The sequence below is a fragment of the Centruroides vittatus genome, unplaced genomic scaffold (assembly GCF_030686945.1).
Source record: "Centruroides vittatus isolate TY-2023 unplaced genomic scaffold, ASM3068694v2 scaffold_1152, whole genome shotgun sequence".
NCBI lineage: Eukaryota > Metazoa > Arthropoda > Arachnida > Scorpiones > Buthidae > Centruroides > Centruroides vittatus.
This window is the reverse complement of record NW_027122670.1, coordinates 812,219-834,181: the sequence shown is the minus strand read 5'-3', so window position 1 is coordinate 834,181 and position 21,963 is coordinate 812,219. Positions and strand designations below refer to the sequence as shown.

The 21,963-nt window shown below is 27.0% G+C and overlaps 1 protein-coding gene across 1 annotated transcript; it reads right to left on the bottom strand.

Moving 5' to 3' along the window:
• Positions 1–1,281: 1,281 nt before the first annotated feature.
• On the bottom strand, positions 1,282–21,688 carry LOC136986530 (NADH dehydrogenase [ubiquinone] 1 alpha subcomplex assembly factor 2). The gene is made up of 6 exons (XM_067284080.1): positions 21,525–21,688; positions 14,483–14,572; positions 12,136–12,176; positions 11,988–12,062; positions 5,083–5,134; positions 1,282–1,576 (listed from the first exon to the last, which is right to left on the bottom strand). Exons 1-6 carry the CDS (start codon positions 21,661–21,663, stop codon positions 1,503–1,505), a joined length of 471 nt encoding a protein of 156 aa, XP_067140181.1. The 5' UTR covers positions 21,664–21,688; the 3' UTR covers positions 1,282–1,502.
• Between the last annotated feature and the right edge of the window lie 275 nt (positions 21,689–21,963).

The following is a 21,963-nucleotide window of genomic DNA, read 5'->3' as shown; positions in this document are numbered from 1 at the left end:
GCAGCACAAAATATTCTCTCTATATTATAGAAAATTTTCAATTTTTGTGTTAATATTCTGTTTTAAAAAACTACATACTAGTACATTATATTAAAGAATTTACTAATATATTGTTTTTCCTGCTGGCATAAATGTATGTTTATGTTTAACATTTGATTCACTAATAAACATAAGGTTAAGTGCTATTAATTTTCAATATATTAATATTCAAAAAGGTTTCAAAAACATGAAAATAAACTAGTTTTTTTATTTTTAAAAATAAGCCAGGATGATGTGATACAATAAAGAAAAAATATATTTCTCTTTGCAGACAATACATACATAATGTGTCTTTACACTATACATCCTTTCTCGTGCAGTTGAGGGATAAGACAATTCCACAGCGGAGTCGATCTTTCATTTGAGGAAGCTGGATCTTCTCATCCACCTTCAAATGTAAAATAGTCCCAAACTTCCTTCTATCCCTCAACTACGTGAGAAAGGACATTATGTATGTATTGTCTGCAAAGAGAAATATATTTTTTCTTTATTGTAGTTTTTTTATGCTCTCTTCAATTTGTAAATAGATCAATGCAAGCTGAAAGAACATATGCTAAGATTATTATTATTAGTCCTTTTGTCATATTCATTCTGAAAAAATCATAAAATCAAAACAACCTAAGATATTTTAATGTATAAAAAGAAAGATTTCTCTCTTCAAATGCTATATTAACACTAAGGTTTTAAATGTGCTATAGAACAATTTGTAGGTTGAAAACAAGCAATAACTCATTTTTATAAAAATTATAGAAGATAAAATTATAATTTATTTTGTCTTCTATGTTAATGCTTTTTGATATTTCTTGCCTTACTTTTTATTTTCCACAGTTTTTGTTTTTCAATACTAATAAACTTTCATTCAGATTTTATGTAAGAAAAATCCCAATGATATATTTAGTGATTTTCATTATAAAATTTTTTAGAAAAGAACCAGCTATTCTAGTATTTAAAAGAAAATAAAACTTTAACTGCATTTTCAAAGCATTCTGAAAAAGATGAATTTTTAAAGATATACTTTTATCATTTCAGAAAATTTCATTGATTGTAATTGATATAAAATAGAACAAATTAAATAGTAAGAAAATACCAAAATCCATTTTATCAAATATTTTTAATTTTTCTTTTCATTTTTAACTCTGCCATACGGGCACTAAAAAGACTTTTTCCCATACCCAATATGGATTCAGCTAGGCCCACAATGGGAGAAGCTGGGTGATTAGGGACAGAGCTCAGATATCCACAGCAGACTACTCAGATTCAATGGTCTTCCAGAATGATAGGCTGGCACCTTAACTGTCTCAGCCATCCAAATTTTTTTTTATTGAACTGATAGAGAAATCTGATATATTAGTTACAAATATCATACAATTATTACCACAATTATATTATAAAAATGCCATTTTTATTACTAAATAATATAAATTTGTACAAAGAATTTCAACTAATTTTTTAATCAAATTATGTTACTTCTTTTGTTGATTTTCTGAATACTTTTCTCCAGGAAATGATTCAAATTCTTCAATTACTTTGAATTTCTCTGAAAATAAATTAATTTTAAAACTAAATGCTTAGAGAGACATTACTAAATTTATAATAATACAGTGACATTTATAACTTAGAAAACTATAATGTAGATTTATTTGAAACATCATTATCTGTTGATTTTAAATAAACTGTAATTTTTTTTTCCTGAAGATATTAAATTTCATTGAAGAATAAATATTCTAGATCACAGATTAAATAACAATTATCTGTAACTGATCTTATAACATCTCAGATTACAATTTAAAACAGTGGTTCTTAACCTTGCTGGAGGTACCGAACCCCATCAGTTTCATATAAGCATTCACCGAACCCCTTTTAATTGGAAAAATAAAATATAATTTTTCAAATTCAAAACATAGGTATAATAGGTGTTCTATTAGGAAATATAGGCATATTTCCCAATAGAACACATGTTATGTAGCATTAGTTTTCGAAACCAATACGGTTTCTACGTCACGATGACGTCAGGTGGTTGACCTCCGCCGAACCCCTGAGACTGACTCGCCGAACCCCAGGGGTTCGGTCGAACCCAGGTTAAGAACCACTGATTTAAAAGTTTAATATTTACTATATTAGAACATATAAAAATGTACAGTATAACCTCCAAGTAGCAAACATTGTCAAGACTAAAATTTGTCTGCTATTTAGAGGTAAATATAATGATGTCCTATTTGAAGGTTCTACAGATTGTAAAAATGTCCATTAAGTAGAGGTGTTCATTATTTGGGAGTGTCTGTCAATGAAGATTTCACTGTATTTAAAAACAACGAAAATCAAATAAGGTTTGAGGTATTATATTACACACATTTTAAATAATTAAGTAATTTAATCAGCATATGAGAAATGCAAGCAATTTGAACTGCTATATTGCAAGCAAATAATTATTAAAAACAATTCATGTTTAAACCACTGATTAAGACTGATAATGATTGTGCATAATCAGCTACATATTGAGGCTGATAGTGTAAATACATCTTAAAGATGTTTATTTACTGTAAGAAATCTATAACCAAATCAGTTTTATAAGTATATTTTAACTTTAATTTTGATGGCATTAGATGAATGACAATATCTACAGTTATCATAAATGAAATGTTTCTACTATATTTTGATTTTTAAAATGTTTAGCATTGAATATACCTGAATCCTTGACACTTGAAAAACATTTGTATATTAAAACTGTTTAACTTAATATTTAATACCAAATAAAATCAAACAACAAAAATAATTTTGTTTTGTAAACTCATTGTTATGCTTATAAACACAGGATACATAATAAACATAATGAAATTGTCTCTTAACAGCAAAACTTATAGGGTTTGGAAGAATGTGTTGTAAAGTTAGACTTTTGTGATAGAAATTATATTCTGCTGCTGAATACATTGTATACCAAAACACACTTTCAGGCTCATAAAAAGAATATCTACATTGAATAATATCAACTTGAAGAGTGAATAATAGTTTTTTGAATGGTGAAGACAATTCTTGCATGTCAGTGACTAATGTTTCAATTGAAACTGTCTTTTGATGTTAACAGATATTTTCCCCAAGAAAAATAACACAAAATTGTTAAAAACAAAATCATATATACAGTGGAACCTCACACAACGAGTATTTCGCATAACGAGCAAAACAAATTGTAAAAATTTGCCTCACTTAATGAGCGATGTTTCGCATAATGAGCGACGAGGAGAGGGGAAATTCCGAATTGTGCGCATGTGATGTGCTCCATCAGTCTGTGTTTAGTACTTGTTTTGCTAGCATCTTAGTGTCGCTTGTGATCACATATTTTTCCAAACTTGTGTTCACACATATTACTTATAAACATCAACAACCATAGCCCATTACATAATAAACACGCCAAATAATATGCCAAATTCTTGGGTCATTAAATTTAATGACTGATTCCAAATTAAATTTTAGAAATGTCTGAATTAAAAATTAACTATTTATAATTATTAAATTTAATACGAGATGTAAACATAATTGCCTATCTCTAGTCAAATTAATTAATTTCTAATATTTAATTATAGCCTTTACATAACCCAAGAATTTGGCATCTCATTTGGAGTGTTTATCAATCATATTAGCTGTGATATTTTTTTTTGTTTCTGCAAATCGAATTCTCATTCCAGGATGGTTCATTCTGCGATAGAAGAAATGATAATGATGATTCACGCTCCTTAACAGTGTATATTTTACAATTTTTTTTTTGAATAAATGTTATACATAAAACATTTGAGTAATTTTTTAGCGTGGAACGCATTATTGTATTTTACATTAATTTCTATGGAAAAAATTGTTTCGCTTAATGAGTGTTTCACATTACTAGTAAGACTCTGGAATGAATTATGCTCATTAAGTGAGGTTCTACTGTATTTTGCAATTCTGTTCTTAAGCAACTTGGAAAAATTTTTCCAAGTTGCTTAAGAACAGAATTGCAAAATACAGTGTGATAATAATTATAGTCCTCTAAATAGGACAACTTTACAGCTCCAACCAAAAAACTAATTGGCAACAAAATTTGTGTACATGCTTTTCAAAGGATGGAGAAAAGGATTTTGCAAAGAAAAATTTTATTTCCAAAATTGTCTGCTATAGGGTAAATAGCACCACAAGCAAAGGAATGTGATATGCATAGCCACATGAAATGTAGCCAAGACTGGGTAAAAAATGCTGAAACTATTGCATGCCATTCTCATTAGCTACAGTTACAAAGATCATCACTTTGCTGGAGCATGCATTAATTGTGAAACTCTTTAACAAAAATCATGATAGTAGCTGCTATTTATCATGGTAATGTTGCAACATTGGTAGACAAAGGACAGTACTGCATTGCATGTTCCATCATGGGAGTTCCCTATTCAAACAAAATGCTTTACCATTGTGTTTCTATTTTGTTTTGTTTTGCAGTGCCACTTACCCTCTAGTGGATAATTTTGAAACTAAAATTTTTCTTTGCAAAATTTCTTTCCTTTGAATAGTGTGTGTACACAAATTTTAGCATCTATTAGCTCATTGCACCTACAGATGCCTCTGAACTCGTCAAATTTTAATTATGATCATTCAGTACATGTTTTTTTGATAATTTTATTTTTTTTAAATAAAACAACTATTAATATGGAAAGAGATTTTTTGAATATACCTGGTAATAATTTGGTGCATGTTATTATTTCCTATAATTGATATGTCATTAGCATAAGTGTAACACTTAAAAATGAATCTTTAACATTTGTCTTTGTTACTCATTTTTTTGTACATTGTAATGCATTACACCTTGTACAATGTCCTAATTCCTTTTATGGCAAATCCTGAAACTAAAATATTTTTCAATGAATCTTTTCTTATGCCTTGAATAATAGACCTATCAAATTTGATATTTTTATTGTTTGACAAAGCTCCAGAAAATCCTATATAAGTAACATTTGTTTATGATCACCTTATATATGAAACTGTTATAATCTGTTTTGTAGTAGAATTAGAAATTAAATTACTTACCTTGAGTTTTTGTAGATTTCACTTCTGCTTTTATCTGTTTTACTCCCATTTTCTATATGAAAAAATTAAGAAAATATATATTCAGCTTCATGAAAATATTCAATTGAAAATATTAAGAATTATTAGGCTATAATATGGCTATGTAGTTAATTAAATACTAAATAATTTGTCTAGAGGTAGACAGTTATGCTGCTATCTTATAGTCGATTTAATAATTGTAATAAATTTAATTTAATTACATAGCCATATTATATCCTGATAATTTGGCAGTTTGACATTAACTAAAAATCAGGTTTTTGAGTGGATATTCAAATATATACAGATACCCTCCATATAACATAGTAGTTGAGTTCTGAACAACTGTTATGTTATGAGAAATCTGTGCTATATGAAACAATGGACTAATAAAAAAACATATAGTTAGGTTCCAAAACTTAGCAAAAGTATACTATTCTTTTTTGTAATTAACAGAAATATATTTATTAAAGCAATCAATAATTAACTAACAATCACAATCAAAAGTATTGCATGTTAATATTAATTTTTTTCTTCACTGTTAAATGAAGACATTTTCTTTTTGGCAAAATATTGCCATCATCTAAGTTTTCCTGTTGACCTTAATCTGAAGTATTAGCAACATCTTGATTTTTCTCTATTTTTTTTCATAAAATCTGATATTTTCATTTGCTTGCATTTGCCTAAGAGATCTCAAAAATTTAATCTTTTTATACAGTAACTTTTAATTTAATCTATAAAGCACAGTGACAGTCTTTTAGGTTCATTTAAAGCATTATCACCAATGACAGCAACACCTGATTTATACAAGAACTGGAAGAAGCTGGGATAAGAAGAAATATTGTACAATCAGTTCTTGTTAAAGAAAACCTATCAAAAGGCATAAAACAACATTGCCAATGATTTTAGAATATTGAAATTTTCAAATATGACAAAGTGCAAGTTGATTCAACATGTATGCTTGCTTGTTTTTGCACTTAAAAATTGTGATGTTCTGTACAAAGATGTCTCCAATTCTCAAACCGTGTTAAAGTGAAACCATGTTGGAGGAATGCAATGTTGTATGAGGGATACCTGTAAATATTAAAAATTCAGAAATATTCACATTTTAAAGAATAGAACAAAGAATAATTTTTAAAATTTGATATTCAGCTAGTGCAAAAGCCACATTATTTGTATATTAAACATCACAAAACCCAATATGTATATAGAAACATCACCAAACAATCACGTAAAAAATTGGGCTATAACGCCACAAATTTAATGATTAATACTAAGTAATTTGCTACTAGAGGTAGACGTTGGGCACCATCTCTTAACTAAATTAATAATACATCTGGAAGCAAAGGCTTGCTTTGGATCCGGGTGGTGCAACTGGCAAGCAGTGGGTTCAAGCCCTGCCTCAAATCAGTTCTTTTCTTCCAGATGGTTCTAAATTATCTAAAATTATTAAAATTATAATTATTAATTTAGTTAAGAGATAGTGCCTAATGTCTATCTCTAATAGCAAATTGCTTGGTATTAATCATTAAATTAGCGGAGTTATAGTCCAATTATTTAGGCAATCATTTGGTAATGTTCAGGATCATCTGAAAAATCTAAATTTTAAGAAAAATTTTGTTTTTCTTGACACTGATATAATAAATCAAAAATATTAATATTTGAAAAAAGTGTTAGATTATCCACCAAAGAACAAATTTTTACTTACTGAGAAAGAAATTAGAAACAGTAAGTGAAAATAAATAATTGGAAGTCTTGTTGACAAACCTATCTTTTACCAAACACTTTATTGGAAAAAGAACACAGAATAATTTTTAATATTAAGTGATAAAGAGATTTAATCCTTTTTTAGTTATGCATGCATCTGATAGGTGCATGGTTTAATTTTATGTGAATTTCTCAGAAATAAATAATAGTTGGACAGTGGACTTTGCAGTAGTTCTCAACTAATATATTCTGAATTGCCTTCTAAACTTGCAACTAGTGTACAACTATTTAATAAAATATCCAAGTGAAACCAATTATATGTATATTAATCTTCCTTTTCAAATAAAAAAACTTTTATGCAACTAAGATTTCATACCTAGTCATACAAATGATAAAATTATAATGCTGATAACCAGATGTAAAATTTTCCAATGCTCACATGCCTATACAAATATACACACCAATCAAAACCCGATATTAAGCAAATATACACCCACAACTGTCATAAATTTACATAATGATTATAAATTCATTTCTAATTTATAATCATTATATCCAAATTTAGCCTGATCATTTACGGCAGTTGTGGGTGTATATTTGCTCATATGCCTGTATTCCATATATTATTGGATTGTAAAGAATGTCAAGAATTAAAACTGACTAAGGAACTTATTTTTATAGAAGAATTTTTGTCTGGAAAATATCTGTTTGAATATTTAGCTACAGAAAATATAAACTACATAACAAAAATATTTCATTTCCTAGCTAAAGTAGTAAAAAGACTGAATAATCACTGTAATTCTAAATTAATTATTTTGGGTTTGATAATTAGAGACATTTTTTCTTTTTGTCTAGAATAAATTTGATAAAAAATGTAATCTTTATTTATTTTTGTATCTTTTTCAAACTTTTCTACTGCTAGCAAATATTATTTTTTTATCACTCCTATAATAGGACTTTCTCCTTATGAGAATCATTTCAAATGTTTAAATAATACTATTATAATAACATCTTATAATTGTAACTAAGTATTTTTAATTTGTAACAATAATGATTTGTGAAGTAAAGAAATTAATAACAACATTTGACATTGAAATATATGTATGCTAATTACTTCTTTTCAGCTAATCAGTAAAAGTATTTAAATGTATGTTTATGAAATTAAAACACACCCAAATATATCCAAAATCAGTAAAATACTGGTTTTGGGTATATTTTGGTGTGTTTTAATAAATAACACAAACAAAACCTTCAAAATATACCAGCAAATATAATTTAATATAAATATGTTATTACAAACTTTTTAATTCCAATAGGAATAGCATCATGTCAAAAATGTTTGATAGAATTAGAATGCTAAATGATCAAATTTAAATATTTTAAAATTATGGGAACAGTAAAAATTTGAACAAGTATACAAAAAAATCACACCTAGGAGTTAACATTAACATTAAAATTAAAATTAAAATTAAACGATACATTTGTACAAATCCTAAGTGAATTAATTGATTTATAATTTTCTATTAATGTTGTCAGGATCATTGAAAAAGGACTGCCAAGCATGTGAGATGTGTTTGCCTCCTCCTTAAAATTGATATACTCCCCTTTAGTTTGGCTTTAATAATTTCAAGAGCTTCTAAAATTTTGATTTGACTGGTGTGAAGGGTGCATCTAATGAGACTGGCTTGCTGTAGTTTAGCTTCCACATCAGTATCGGATATACTGCTAGGGCAGTGGTTTGCTTTTTGTTTTGTATATCATATTTATGTTCCATTAGCCATTTTTTACGGAATCTCTTGATTGAACCAATGTACACTAGATCTCTGTGAAGTCTGTTATCTCTCACAGGTATATTATATAGTACTCCCAGAGTACTGTAGGTGTCCTCATCATGGAATACAAGAAAATTAAGAGTAGAACTAGTAAACCTGAAAATATACAAAAGCATTTAAATAATTTAAAGAAAAAGTTCGTATTAGATGGATACCCAATCCGATTGATAAATACATGGAAAAAACAAATAGAAATGTTAACCTACGAAAAACAAATCCAGAAGATAAAAAACCAAGATATAAAATACAAAAGCTTTCCATATGTAAAAGGATTGTACGAAGAAATTAACAAAGAAATGAAGAAAATAAATATAAAGTTAGCACCAAAATATGAAAAATTACAATCTCGAATAACAAATAAAAGAAAAAGACAACCTGATGAAAATACAGAAGAAACCAAAAACGTAGTTTATGAAATACCATGAACTTGCAAAAATCCATATACCTACATTGGGGAAACAAAACAGAAATTAAAAATATGAATAAAAGAACATATAACTGATATGAAGCATCAAAGAATGCAATCTGTCTTCCATGATCACTGCCTAATAAATAACTGCAATATTGATAAGGACAACACCAAAATTCTGTACAAAGAAAAAAGCACATAATAGAAAGTTCAAAGAAAGTCTAGCTATACTTAACTCAAAACATTGTATAAATAAAAACATAAGTATAAATATAAATAAAAACTGGCTAAATATACTATAAATCTTAATACTTTCATTCAAAAAAACACCACCAGGGCTTGAATTCGTTTCAACCCCTCTCCATGTTATTATGTAAATTTCAACTATCGCACAATCCAAACACCGCTCAATAGAAGAAAGTTTAAACTAAAGCTTACACTTGAAGGACTTGTATACAAATTTCTCTATAAGAAAAATTCTGAAATTCGTCTCAACATAAACGTACCAAAGGAAGTGCTCAAACAAACTTGGAAAACGTACAGTACATTAATCGTCTCTAATAGGAGAAAGAAGATAACTAATAGTAAGAACCTGTCCCACTATTACCCAATAGTTGATGTAATTTTATTACTTTATTATATTAAATAGATGTACCTTTTTAATTTAAATAGATGTACAAGAATTTTATAACCTTCTAATTCTCGGGTTTGTAATGTGCAGACTTACTGCGTGCAAGTGCCATACTGGGGGAAGATCGGTACGTTACATACGTTTTAAAATGTTTATACAATTTGCCTGTAAATAATGTTAAAACGCTGTATACACTATTTCTTATATTATTTTAGTTGACTGATGAGGGGCACAAGGCCCAAAACGTGTACCGTATCAACTAAATAAAAGTGGAAAAAGTCATGTGATTGTTATTAACACGATTTTGTGTTCAACACTTCTAAGACAATACAACACAATTTCACAGCAAATCAACAATTAGTATATGTTTGTCCTTACTATCATCCTTGTTAAGATTGGAAGTGGTGTGATCATTCATTCTTTTAATATAGTTCTCTGCTAAACCTTGCACCACTGTTTTAGGGTAACCATGTGCCATTGCTATTTTTTCAATGTGTTAATTCTTGCAATGTGCTAATGATGTTTGTGCAGTGTGTGAATGCTCTTTGTAAGGGCTCTAAACACTGCTATTTTGTATGTATAAGGATCATTTGAGGCTGCCGGTATGAGTAATGGCTGGTATCCTAGTTTATAGTAAATATCTGTTTTGATCTGGCCATTTTTAAAGTAGATGTGTGTTTTAATTCCATACAACCTGTTTTTGAAGAAGCAAATGGTTTTTTTTTTTTTTTTAATTTTAGTCAATTTAAATTATTATTATTCTCAAACAATATTTTAACAAGTTATCTTTAGTAAATAATTTATTTGGGAGAAAACTTAAGATAGGTTGGAATTGTGATAACAAAAAGATATGAAGAATAAAATACAAAATTATAATGTACTACTGTATACCATTCACTTTATGCTCAAAATTTTTTCATATTTTACGTTATATTTTACGTTTACTGTTATATAATTTTATTAAAAATATTTTATTTAAAATCATATCTTTTATAGAAAATTCTTACATTAAACAGCTGCATTCTTACATTTATAATGGACACATTACAATATTTGCAAATATTGTCATAACATTGTCTTCTAAAATCTTATTTCACCTATCATAAAATATGATGGAAAGTTAGTGACTAAATTTTCAATTTTCTTTCTCTGACTTTAATAAATGTAAAGCTGTGAAAGATGGATTATATTTCCATGAAAGCAAGAATTGAATTCAATGACTAAGATCCATTTATGTTTTGTAGCAAAAATTTAAATAAGAATCTTCACATACTATTTTTAGAAAATAGCATTTGTTATGAAGTATAGATGAACTGTTACACTTATTCCATTAAACATATAAAAGACAGGAACATTCTATAAAGCAAAATATAGCTATATATTATCAATATTGTCACTGACAGTAATATGTTTTGGTAAGAAAACTTGGTTGCTTATGGTAAATATTATTCTTCAACATGATCAATGAATGCACTGAGATCCAGAAGGATTGATCATATTACTCTGTGTGAAATCTATGAGAACACAATTCTGAAAAATTACACTTATAATCTTAAGTAACATCTCAAAATTTTTGAATAGTAAGGACAGATAATTCTGTGTTATGGAATAGTATATCTATCACTTTTTCATCATTGACATGGACAATATATTTTAAGAAATTAATATCTTTGAATTATGTAGTATCCAAACATAACAGTAATATTGCATATAAATCAGTTTCTGTTTCCACTAACTGGTTACTCAGTATATCCTTCAGGTAAAAGTGGCTAATTGGAATATAAATTTATAATGGGTGATTTAACGCTTAATTATTTGTTTATATTTGAAACTGAGCATAAATTTTAAAATTTTGTTCTTGAATTTTTAATAATTCTATTAAGAAAAATTTTATATGCAAGTCATATTATTCAATGCTTCTTTGAGCTATCTAACTATCTAAATATTTTTTTTTTTTTAAATACCATATGTGTTTTCATACTAATATCAATTTTTAACTACCAAACTAATATGAAAGGTAAATTAAGACTATTAATATATGCATTGAGTACATATACTTTAGTTTGATTTTTATTAGAATCAAATTAACTTTCAATTACCTTTCTTCTTTATCATCTTTTACTCACTAAATAAGAATTTGGCAAATTTTTCTATTAGAAGATTCATTCAGTGAGTAAAAGATAATAATGTTCCTTTAGTAATGTTACTGAAATTAATTAATTAAGTACAAATTATAATTTATTTAATAAAAGCATAAAATAAACAAATGGATCTAAAAAATTTAGCCATTTGTAATGAGTTTTCTTTTTACCTCTTCAGCTTCTGCTGCTAATTTTTCAGCATGTTTCTTAGTAAGCATCATCGTTTGATAATTTTTATCTATTTCCTAGAATTTAAAAATTATCCTTAATACCAAAATAATTTATAAAAGCATTATTTATATAAAAGTAAAATTTTACCTCCTTGGTGGGTGGATCACCTCTTCTTCCTCTTAACCATGCTAAAAATCAATTTAAAAAAAGAAACAAACAAAAATAATAATTAAAAACTAAAAATAATTAAAAATTTATTTAAATCAGTATCAGCTCTAACATTTACATTAATAATCTTTAATGTAAATTTGTTAATAAATTTTCTTTATAGTATCGGTGTAAATAAATCAATAACAGTGAATAATCTTATTTCATCTATCATTTTAATTGTGAATGTAGTCTTTCCTTCATTAAATTTTTCTATTTCTTTACATCAGATGCATCCAAGAATACAATAATGTAAAAATTCATTTAAAAACAAATTGTTATTATAATAATTTAAATTTTAACGTATCATATTCATTTTTCTGAATTTTATAATTTTGTTCTATTATATTTCTGAATATTTCAAATGTAAATATATGTCTTCTTAAAATACCAATGTATTTTTGTATTATTTCTATAGAAGTTATAATATTATATATATAAAGAATTAAATGAACTGAAGATCAATACAAATAATTAAATAATTTTACTTAATAACAACAGATCCTATACTGTGACAATGCTAACTTGTGTTTTAACTTTAAAATTCACTCCAGTGATTAAGAATGTTAGGTTAAAATGATTTACATTTATCAGAGAACTTGAGATTTCCAAATATAATAAGACCTGGGTTTAGTAAATACTGTACCTGTATTCAGCAGACAAAATATTTATTCCCAGCATAATAATAAGACTATTAATGTATTTTTATCATAATAAAGTAATCACTGCCTTCTACAAACAATGGACAAAAATTTCCTACTACTACCATTCTCCAAAACATCTAGTACAATAGATTATATGCTTTCTATGAATATTTTATTTCAAAGACTTTCTTTGTGATCTTAAATAGTTCCATTTTTAAATAGTACTCTGACATTCTTCACATCAGACATTGGTAGGTTGATGGAGGTAAGTTTCTCTTGCATAATTGAAGTAAAGCATTAAAATAACTCATTTTGAAAGGAGGAAAGAATAACAGAAGCAGAATGAATCAAATGAGTCATGTGTTGAAAAATGAGACAAACATTCTGCTTGAGAAACTTAGATAGCATAATAGGTAAAAATCTATGTAACTACTACCTTAATATTAATATTAAATAGTATAAAATAATATTAATATTATTTTATTAAAAAATTATTCTCCATCGGACGAAAATTTACTGATGAAAATTGTACAAATGTCGTCACCAGGGGGCAGCTGTCTTTAAAATCTACATTTTCCAGTGCTTGTTTCAAGTGGATAAAAGCAGTGAACAACCTCCAAAGGTATGGATGGATGCAGGCAAGACATCTGAACATCACCAGTTCCTTTTTTACAAATTATTTATAATTTTAATTGGAAATGTTTTGTGTTTTTACAAGGACTTTTTAGTAACTACCGGTGACATGTAGCCTAAAAAGAAAGGTCTGCTGCCGAAAAGTGTATTGTCTCGGAACACAGAAAATAAATGGTGATCCCTTTTTGGCAGATTCGTCTTTATTTTTATTTATTAATACAGATAATCAAAATTTAAATTTACTCCTTGCAATCTACATTCAATACAAGCAGACAATCCATTTCATACCTGCTGATGGTTTAATTACAAAACATTTTAAAGTTAAATAAAGATATTAAAACTTAACATAAATCTATAATTAAGATAAACTTCAGCTAAGAAAATTGTTTACTGTTCTTAATATTTTTTATCTTTTAGTTTTCTTTTCAATCTTTTTAGATAAAAACTTAGTCAACTTCCTTTAATTGTTTAACCATTTATTCCATGCACAGTCAATACTGCAGTGTCATTGTTACCTATTGCTAAAATTTATTCTAACTGTATTAGTAAAAATTATTATTTGTTATATTGATATGCTTGTATCTTGTTCATTGTTGAGAAAGCAACATAGATAACTTTAATTTTATAATTAAATTTCATTTAATATTTAAAGGGTCAGATATTTATAATGTGCACTTGTAGAAAATATTCGTGTATTTTATAAGAAAATCTTAAGATTTTGTAGTAAAATAAGTTTAAGTTTAAAAAATATACTTACTTGTTACTTAAATATTGTATTATAATTTGTATCTGAATGGAGTTTTTGATATAATTCAATGTTTAACGACTTTACAAAAGTTACTATATTTATAATCAATGTACCAATGAAAACTTATAAACCAAAGCTTGATGAATGTTTTTTTATATGTACACACATGCTCTTAATTCTCATATCATTATGTAAAACACATTAAAAAAATAAAAACATATTAAATAATTAAATTTAAAAATATTTTGTAATGAATTCTCACCTTCCCATTCAATTGGAACTTCTTTTTCCCAGTCTTCATCTATTTCTGGTTTATACCATCTCTTTGGTACTCTTTTTCCTCGACTTGGGTCTAATGTAAAGTAAATCTAATGTGAGAAAAATAAATATAAATTTTACAAATATAGTTATATTATGACTATTATTAAAAATAATTATTTAAACATTTTTAAAAATTATTTAGTGTATTTAAGCCATCCTGTGTCTTTCGTACTCAACCCCAAATTTATTTTATTGTATTCTATATTTAAACAAAACAAAAAAGTAAAATTAGAATGCACTATTTTACTTATCAAAGAAAAAGAGGAGTTTAAAAAAAGTCATTTACAATTAAAATATTCTACATGAATACACACAAAAGCTACTCAGATATAGCAAATAATAATATGTTTTTAATAAAAATGCTATTGTTTAAATAGAGTTAAGCTAAGTATAAAATACTTCTAGACATACTAGTACTGTACTGATAAAAGCTAATAAATTTTCCACACAGCCTTCAGTTATAACTGAATTCATTAGCCCATGGGAGATCACAATTTCACATATGAAACTGTCTTTTAAAACACAACCATCAGAAAATCTAAAAAATATTATGAAAGTAAATTACATTTTTGACACAGAAATAACATTCAATAAATACATAATGCTCATTAATCCAAATCATTTACTCTACAGCAGGGATGGGCAACCTTTTTCTATGTAAGGGCCACATTTCAAAACTTTTGAACTGATGCAGGCCACATACAAGAAAAAAGAGGAAAAAATGCCAGTAAATCACAATTATTTATTCATATATAATTATAAATTAGCAATAATATACTTAATTAAGCTTCTGGAACTAATGTAAACATAATATATTGGAAATATTTGGTTAAATATTAGTCACTGCAAGTTATAAATTAGTTTCAATGTGTCTGTTAGCCGGTTTCTTGTTTTAACTTTTACTAAATTCATTGTGGAAAAACTATTCACATACAAAGAAGTAGAAAATAACATTTGAACTTTTGCTGCATACTTTCTTAAACTGGAAAATTGGCATATTTATTAATATTTTATGCGACGTGAGCCAAAAAAAATATTAATGCAGGCCGCATGCGGCCCGAGGGCCACAGTTGCCCATCCCTGCTCTACAAGATTGTTCAAACCAGTGAAAAGCTTGGATAAACAAGATTTTATATACAAGATTTCAGAAAAGAAAGTCAAAGGGACTACAAATATATATATTCAATATTAATTGTCTTTGTAAATAACAATCATTGAAGTCTCTGGTATATACTGTACTAAAATGTTTAGTATATATTAACTTTACAAATTCATAATTGAAAACAATAATAATAATAATAATAATAATAATAATAATCGGAATTTCTTTTTGGTTTTAGATGGAATATTTAGCAGCAAAAACTTTTCTATACAGTTGCTACAGAGGATATGGTGAATAGGTATCCAGTTTTCAGAAGCTTACTAAATATAAATGTTAAAGACGGTTAATGCATCTCCATATTTAGTTCAGTTTTCTGTAAAGCAGCATTTACAGTTATGATTAACTTGTATAAGAATACACTGTTTGAACAAGAAACTATATTTCTCAAAACAGTAGAGTGCTCTGATACAAATTACTTGTAAATGTAAACACCACTTACGTTTTTTTCTCAATCTTTATCTTCATCAGCATCATCCCAGTGTGAAATAGTATTTTAGATTATTTTTGAATCTTTTAAAAATTCAAATTCCTTTTAAACTTTCCCATTTATCTAATAAATGATTTCCATTGTTATTATCTACTAGTTCATTAAAAACCAGAAATATTATAAAAACAAATTTAAGCAGTACTGAATATTTTACTCTAACTAATCTGTTAAGTACAATTCAAAATTTGTAAAACTCCATTAATTTTCATTAAATTGAGTGTAATTCAAATATTTCAAATGCATATTTATTCTATTTCTGCATGTTAATATTATATTGGTTTTTATTACCAAGTGGACCTAAAAATGACCTTATATAATTAAAAGAACTTGCCATATAAAACTGTGTATGATGGCTTTTAATGGTTATTTAGTATAATTCATTAACCACAGTTTTTTTTCCAGTTTTAACTCTCTGCCATGTGTTCACTAACCCATGTATTCGCCAACACGAGTTGAACAGAGAGTTGACGAACTCCAGTTTAGATGTAACTCAAAGTCAGATTATAAGTTACTCTTCTTTCATATACAGATAAAAATATAACTCTAGAGTTAATGCTTTAAAACAATCCTGCATTTGAGATTAAATAAGTCTTCTCTTGTCAGCAGCATCTTGATCGGTTGAGTGCAAACACGTGTAGAAAATGGCAGAAGGACAAATGGAGAGTAATGCATGCTGTAATTTTACTAATTTCAAGAAGGAAATACTGCTCAAGTTACTAAGTGTGTAATAGAGAATAAGAAAAAAAATGCAGTTTCTTCTAAACAGAAGAGAGATACCTGGAATTTACTATGCAAAGAGTACAATAGTATCCCAGGTGTCACACTCCAAAAAAGTAAGTAGTTATGGGACTGCTATAAAAACCTTAAAGAAAAAAACTGTGAAAGAACAAGCACAGAAAAAAACTGAATTATTTAAAACAGAAGGAGAAAACCCTACAATAGAAACAGATATACTGGTTAAAAAACTGTTTTTCATGGGTATTCTAACTCAGACTCTAGAAAACAACTTTAATAGTGATGCCCAATGTAAAACAAGCATAATTTATAATTTTTTAAATTTTGAATTAATTAGTAATATATTTTAATAACAGAGATAGCTATTATCTCTGCTTAGACTTTAATACGTACTAGACACATAAGACCAATATAAAGTTATCACTTAACATTTAAAAATTTAAGAGGCTAACAAATATACATTTATTCTCACTTATGTTTTGACCTGTTGTTTTCTAAAGTATAATTAATTTTCAGCATATTATACAGCAAAACCGGTTAAGTCAAATCAGTTAAGGAAAAAAGTCAAACTTCGAGTTAACCAGTTCGACTTGACATCATGCTAGACAATTGGGGAAAGAAAACAACTTCAAGTCATCCAGGTTCAAGTTAAACAGATTTCACTGTATATTAAAATTTATTATTATGATACCACCAGTTTATACTTTGTCGAATACAACAGTCCTAATTTTTCTTCTATACTTTTACAAGTGAAAATTAAATCACCTCATCTGATACATAAAAACAAAATTAGATGGTAAAAGATTCATCTCATTTAGTGTGAAATAATTTGCTTTATCAAGATTTCATATAAATATTTGGTTAATATATGCCTAAGTAACTAAAATAGCTGCTTTTGACTGTTTGTGCTCCCAACGGCCTGCCGGAGGGAAGCCACCGGCAGGCCGCCCAGTATTCAATGTCACTAGTTATTGATTCATGGTAGTTCTTGAACAAAAGAAAAAAACAAAAAGGGAACGTCTACTAAAAATGTAGTTAACCTAATCAAAGCGCTGCCATTTTAGTTACCTAGGTAAACATTAACCAAATATTTTTCTTAATTTTTCTCATAATAAATGAATTAATTAAACTGCAATTTGGAAAAATTGTAGACATAAATTCTCATCGTCATCAGTCCAGCTGACCTACCTTAATCCCAAGAACAGAGTTGAATGAAATCTGAAACCGGATATGGAAACCTTGGCGGCAGGAAGCACTGATTAACCATATAAGAATTTCCCATGCAAACCGGAAGTGACGTTATTTCAATTCAAAACTTTTTCCCTGAAAGCAGTTAATAATGACTTGCACGACTCTATTGTTAAAGGAAAAGTAGGATGTACAGGAGTAAGATACTACTTATTTGCGATGGAAAGCATATATTTTAAATTAAATAAATTAAAAATTGCAGCACGTATTGTTTAGGTATTGTGTCTTACGTTGGCACAGTACATACAGATGTGACTAAAGGTTACTTTTTTACCTTAAATTTATCTTTGTATACTAAGTACATTTATCAATTATCAGGACTTATTATACTGGAAAATTATAGATGCAGATATTTAGTCTTACTGATCTGAATTAATATTTTTTATTCAGTTCACCTGTACACATACACTTTAAGCTTGTGTTTCGGACTTGTTTGTCCCTCCTCAGCAGGCATTCAAATAGCACTTTCTACAAATCAACAATTAAAATGTTTTTGTTACAATTATAAAATTAAAAATATACACATTATTTCACCGATAAATTTTTAGATTTTTAAAAATTTTTAGATGAAATTTTAAATCATGATTAACTTCTACATTGACTACTTACATTCTGAAATTATTCTTTCCTACTTAAACTTTATTTACAATTCATTTTAAATCTCTCCTTTTATGCTTTCACTTCTCTCCCCCTTCTATAATGCTTCTCCAGGATTGGTGGATTTCCCCTCCGGTATTGTTGTTTATTCTTTCTGTTTGTCTGATTATATTTATATGTTCATATAATTGATGTTTAAAATTATTTTCTTCTTTTTTCCTTATTTTAACAGTGTTTAAATCTATTTCACAACCTTCCTTATTGCAATGTTCTGCCACTGCTGAATTTGCAGAATTTCCTTTTAATGCTCTAATATGCGCGCTTAGTCTAATTTTTAATTTTCTTTTTGTTTCTCCTGTGTATGTTTTTTTTGGGTTACAATTGCAATTAAATGAATATACAACACCTTTTTCCTCAGTTATATCATAATTTTCTTCTTTTCTATAACACAAATATTTTTTAGTTGAATTTATTTTTTCAGGTATTAAATTAATTCTACTTTTTACAACTTTCTTAATTCTTTCAAATAATTTTGGTACATACCGTATAACATATAACAGAAGAAGACATCAAATACATAAAAAGAGAAGACAATAGAACACCGAAGTTTAACATAAGGGTAAAGACGCATAAAAATCCTATTAAATATAGACCTCTAATAGACGTAAAAAATTACATATATTATAATTTAGAAAAATATTTGAAGGATAAGTTAAATTTATTAGAAGTATCTAAGTACAGTATAAAAAATGTGGATGAATTATTAAGTAGATTAAAAAATATAACTATAAATGAAAATTTGAAGTTAATATCACTAGATGTTGTCAATATGTATCCTAGCATTACAATAGAAGACAGAAAATTCATTAATAAACATCCAAACACCAAATTGGATAATTAAATTATGTTTAATAGTAATTAAAAATAACTATTTTCAGTTTGATAAGAAATTCTACACCCAAACAGAAGGAATACCTATGGGCACATGTATAGGTCCAAAATTGGCCGAAATATCAATGATGCAAATAGATGAAAAGATTAAAAATATAGAAGGTATTGAATTTTATAGCAGGTATGTGGATGATTGTATAATAATTTTTGATAAAACGAAAACAAACGAGAATATAATCAGAAACTGAATTATGACTATTTACAAAAATATAAAATTTTCGAGTCCATCTTACATCCTTTTTCGATCAATTTTAACTTTGTGTGAAAATTTTTTTATACTTTACCTGTTGTTCTAATGACGTTTATTCAAGCCAATACGCTGTTACTTCTGTGGTGGAGTGAAAAAGGATGTAAGATGGACTCGAAAATTTTATATTTTTGTAAATAGTCATAATTCAGTTTCTAATTGAAGATATCCTTGGGTTGTTCATGTTATGTTACGTGTGCTTTTATGAGAATATAATCATAAATATGGCCAATAAGATCAAAGAAAATATTAAATTTGAATTAGAAAACGAAAAACAGAATAGTTTAATTACCTAGATGTAACTATAGAAAGAAAAAATGATAGATTAGTTTATAAGAAATATGTTAAACCTATACAAATACCCAAAATAATTAATTATAAATCTGTTATACCTGTTAGTATGAAATATAATATATTTAAAATGTATATGAATAAAATAAGACAAAGAACAAGTGAAATAGAAACGCAAAAACAAGAGGAGAAACAAATAATTAAAATGTTTATTTTAAATGACTACCCAAAATGTTTACTAAATAAATGGAATGAAAAATTATGTAATGACAATCAATCAAAACCAATGGACAAAGGGAAAAAAATTTGTTAAATTACGGTATGTACCAAAATTATTTGAAAGAATTAAGAAAGTTGTAAAAAGTAGAATTAATTTAATACCTGAAAAAATAAATTCAACTAAAAAATATTTGTGTTATAGAAAAGAAGAAAATTATGATATAACTGAGGAAAAAGGTGTTGTATATTCATTTAATTGCAATTGTAACCCAAAAAAAACATACACAGGAGAAACAAAAAGAAAATTAAAAATTAGACTAAGCGCGCATATTAGAGCATTAAAAGGAAATTCTGCAAATTCAGCAGTGGCAGAACATTGCAATAAGGAAGGTTGTGAAATAGATTTAAACACTGTTAAAATAAGGAAAAAAGAAGAAAATAATTTTAAACGTCAATTATATGAACATATAAATATAATCAGACAAACAGAAAGAATAAACAACAATACCGGAGGGGAAATCCACCAATCCTGGAGAAGCATTATAGAAGGGGGAGAGAAGTGAAAGCATAAAAGGAGAGATTTAAAATGAATTGTAAATAAAGTTTAAGTAGGAAAGAATAATTTCAGAATGTAAGTAGTCAATGTAGAAGTTAATCATGATTTAAAATTTCATCTAAAAATTTTTAAAAATCTAAAAATTTATCGGTGAAATAATGTGTATATTTTTAATTTTATAATTGTAACAAAAACATTTTAATTGTTGATTTGTAGAAAGTGCTATTTGAATGCCTGCTGAGGAGGGACAAACAAGTCCGAAACACAAGCTTAAAGTGTATGTGTACAGGTGAACTGAATAAAAAATATTAATTCAGATCAGTAAGACTAAATATCTGCATCTATAATTTTCCAGTATAATAAGTCCTGATAATTGATAAATGTACTTAGTATACAAAGATAAATTTAAGCTATAATAAAGGACACAAAGGCATAGTAACTTTTTTACCTTTATTTTATTAAAACAGAATTCAAGCGACGAAATGCTTACCAGCAGGTATTTCGTAATACGTATTACCAAATTGATCTTTTCCAGCTACTTTTCCTTGACTAAGAACATTTTTCGGACGTAAAGAACGAATAAAATTTGTAAAAATCATTTTCAAAATACTACGTCCATTTTCCGCCATTTTTTCTCTTCAGGGTTGCCATCTCCATTAAATGAATATTGCAATTTCTTTAGCAAGAAATTTCAATAAGTAATTAAACACGTTATATTTTATATTAATATTGCACTTAAAATTCTATTAAATCTTACGTAAATAAATTAAACTTAATCACAATTAGGAAAATATTATATAATCAATTTTTCTTAAATGTGTTTTGAAACAGGCTTGATGATTGAAATTAGGCTTAATGATTTTTAAATTTAATTACTTTTTGTTAAATTTGTTTTGCATAATAATTTACTTATTAAAAATTATATCTAA

Excerpts from the sequence above, each read along its gene's own strand:
- LOC136986530 (XM_067284080.1), bottom strand. The coding sequence starts at position 21,663 with ATGGCGGAAAATGGACGTAGTATTTTGAAAATGATTTTTACAAATTTT. Across the intron at positions 14,573-21,524 it reads GTATTACGAAATACCTGCTG|ACCCAAGTCGAGGAAAAAGA; the intron begins GTAAGCATTTCG and ends ACTTTACATTAG. Across the intron at positions 12,177-14,482 it reads AGTTCCAATTGAATGGGAAG|CATGGTTAAGAGGAAGAAGA; the intron begins GTGAGAATTCAT and ends ATTGATTTTTAG.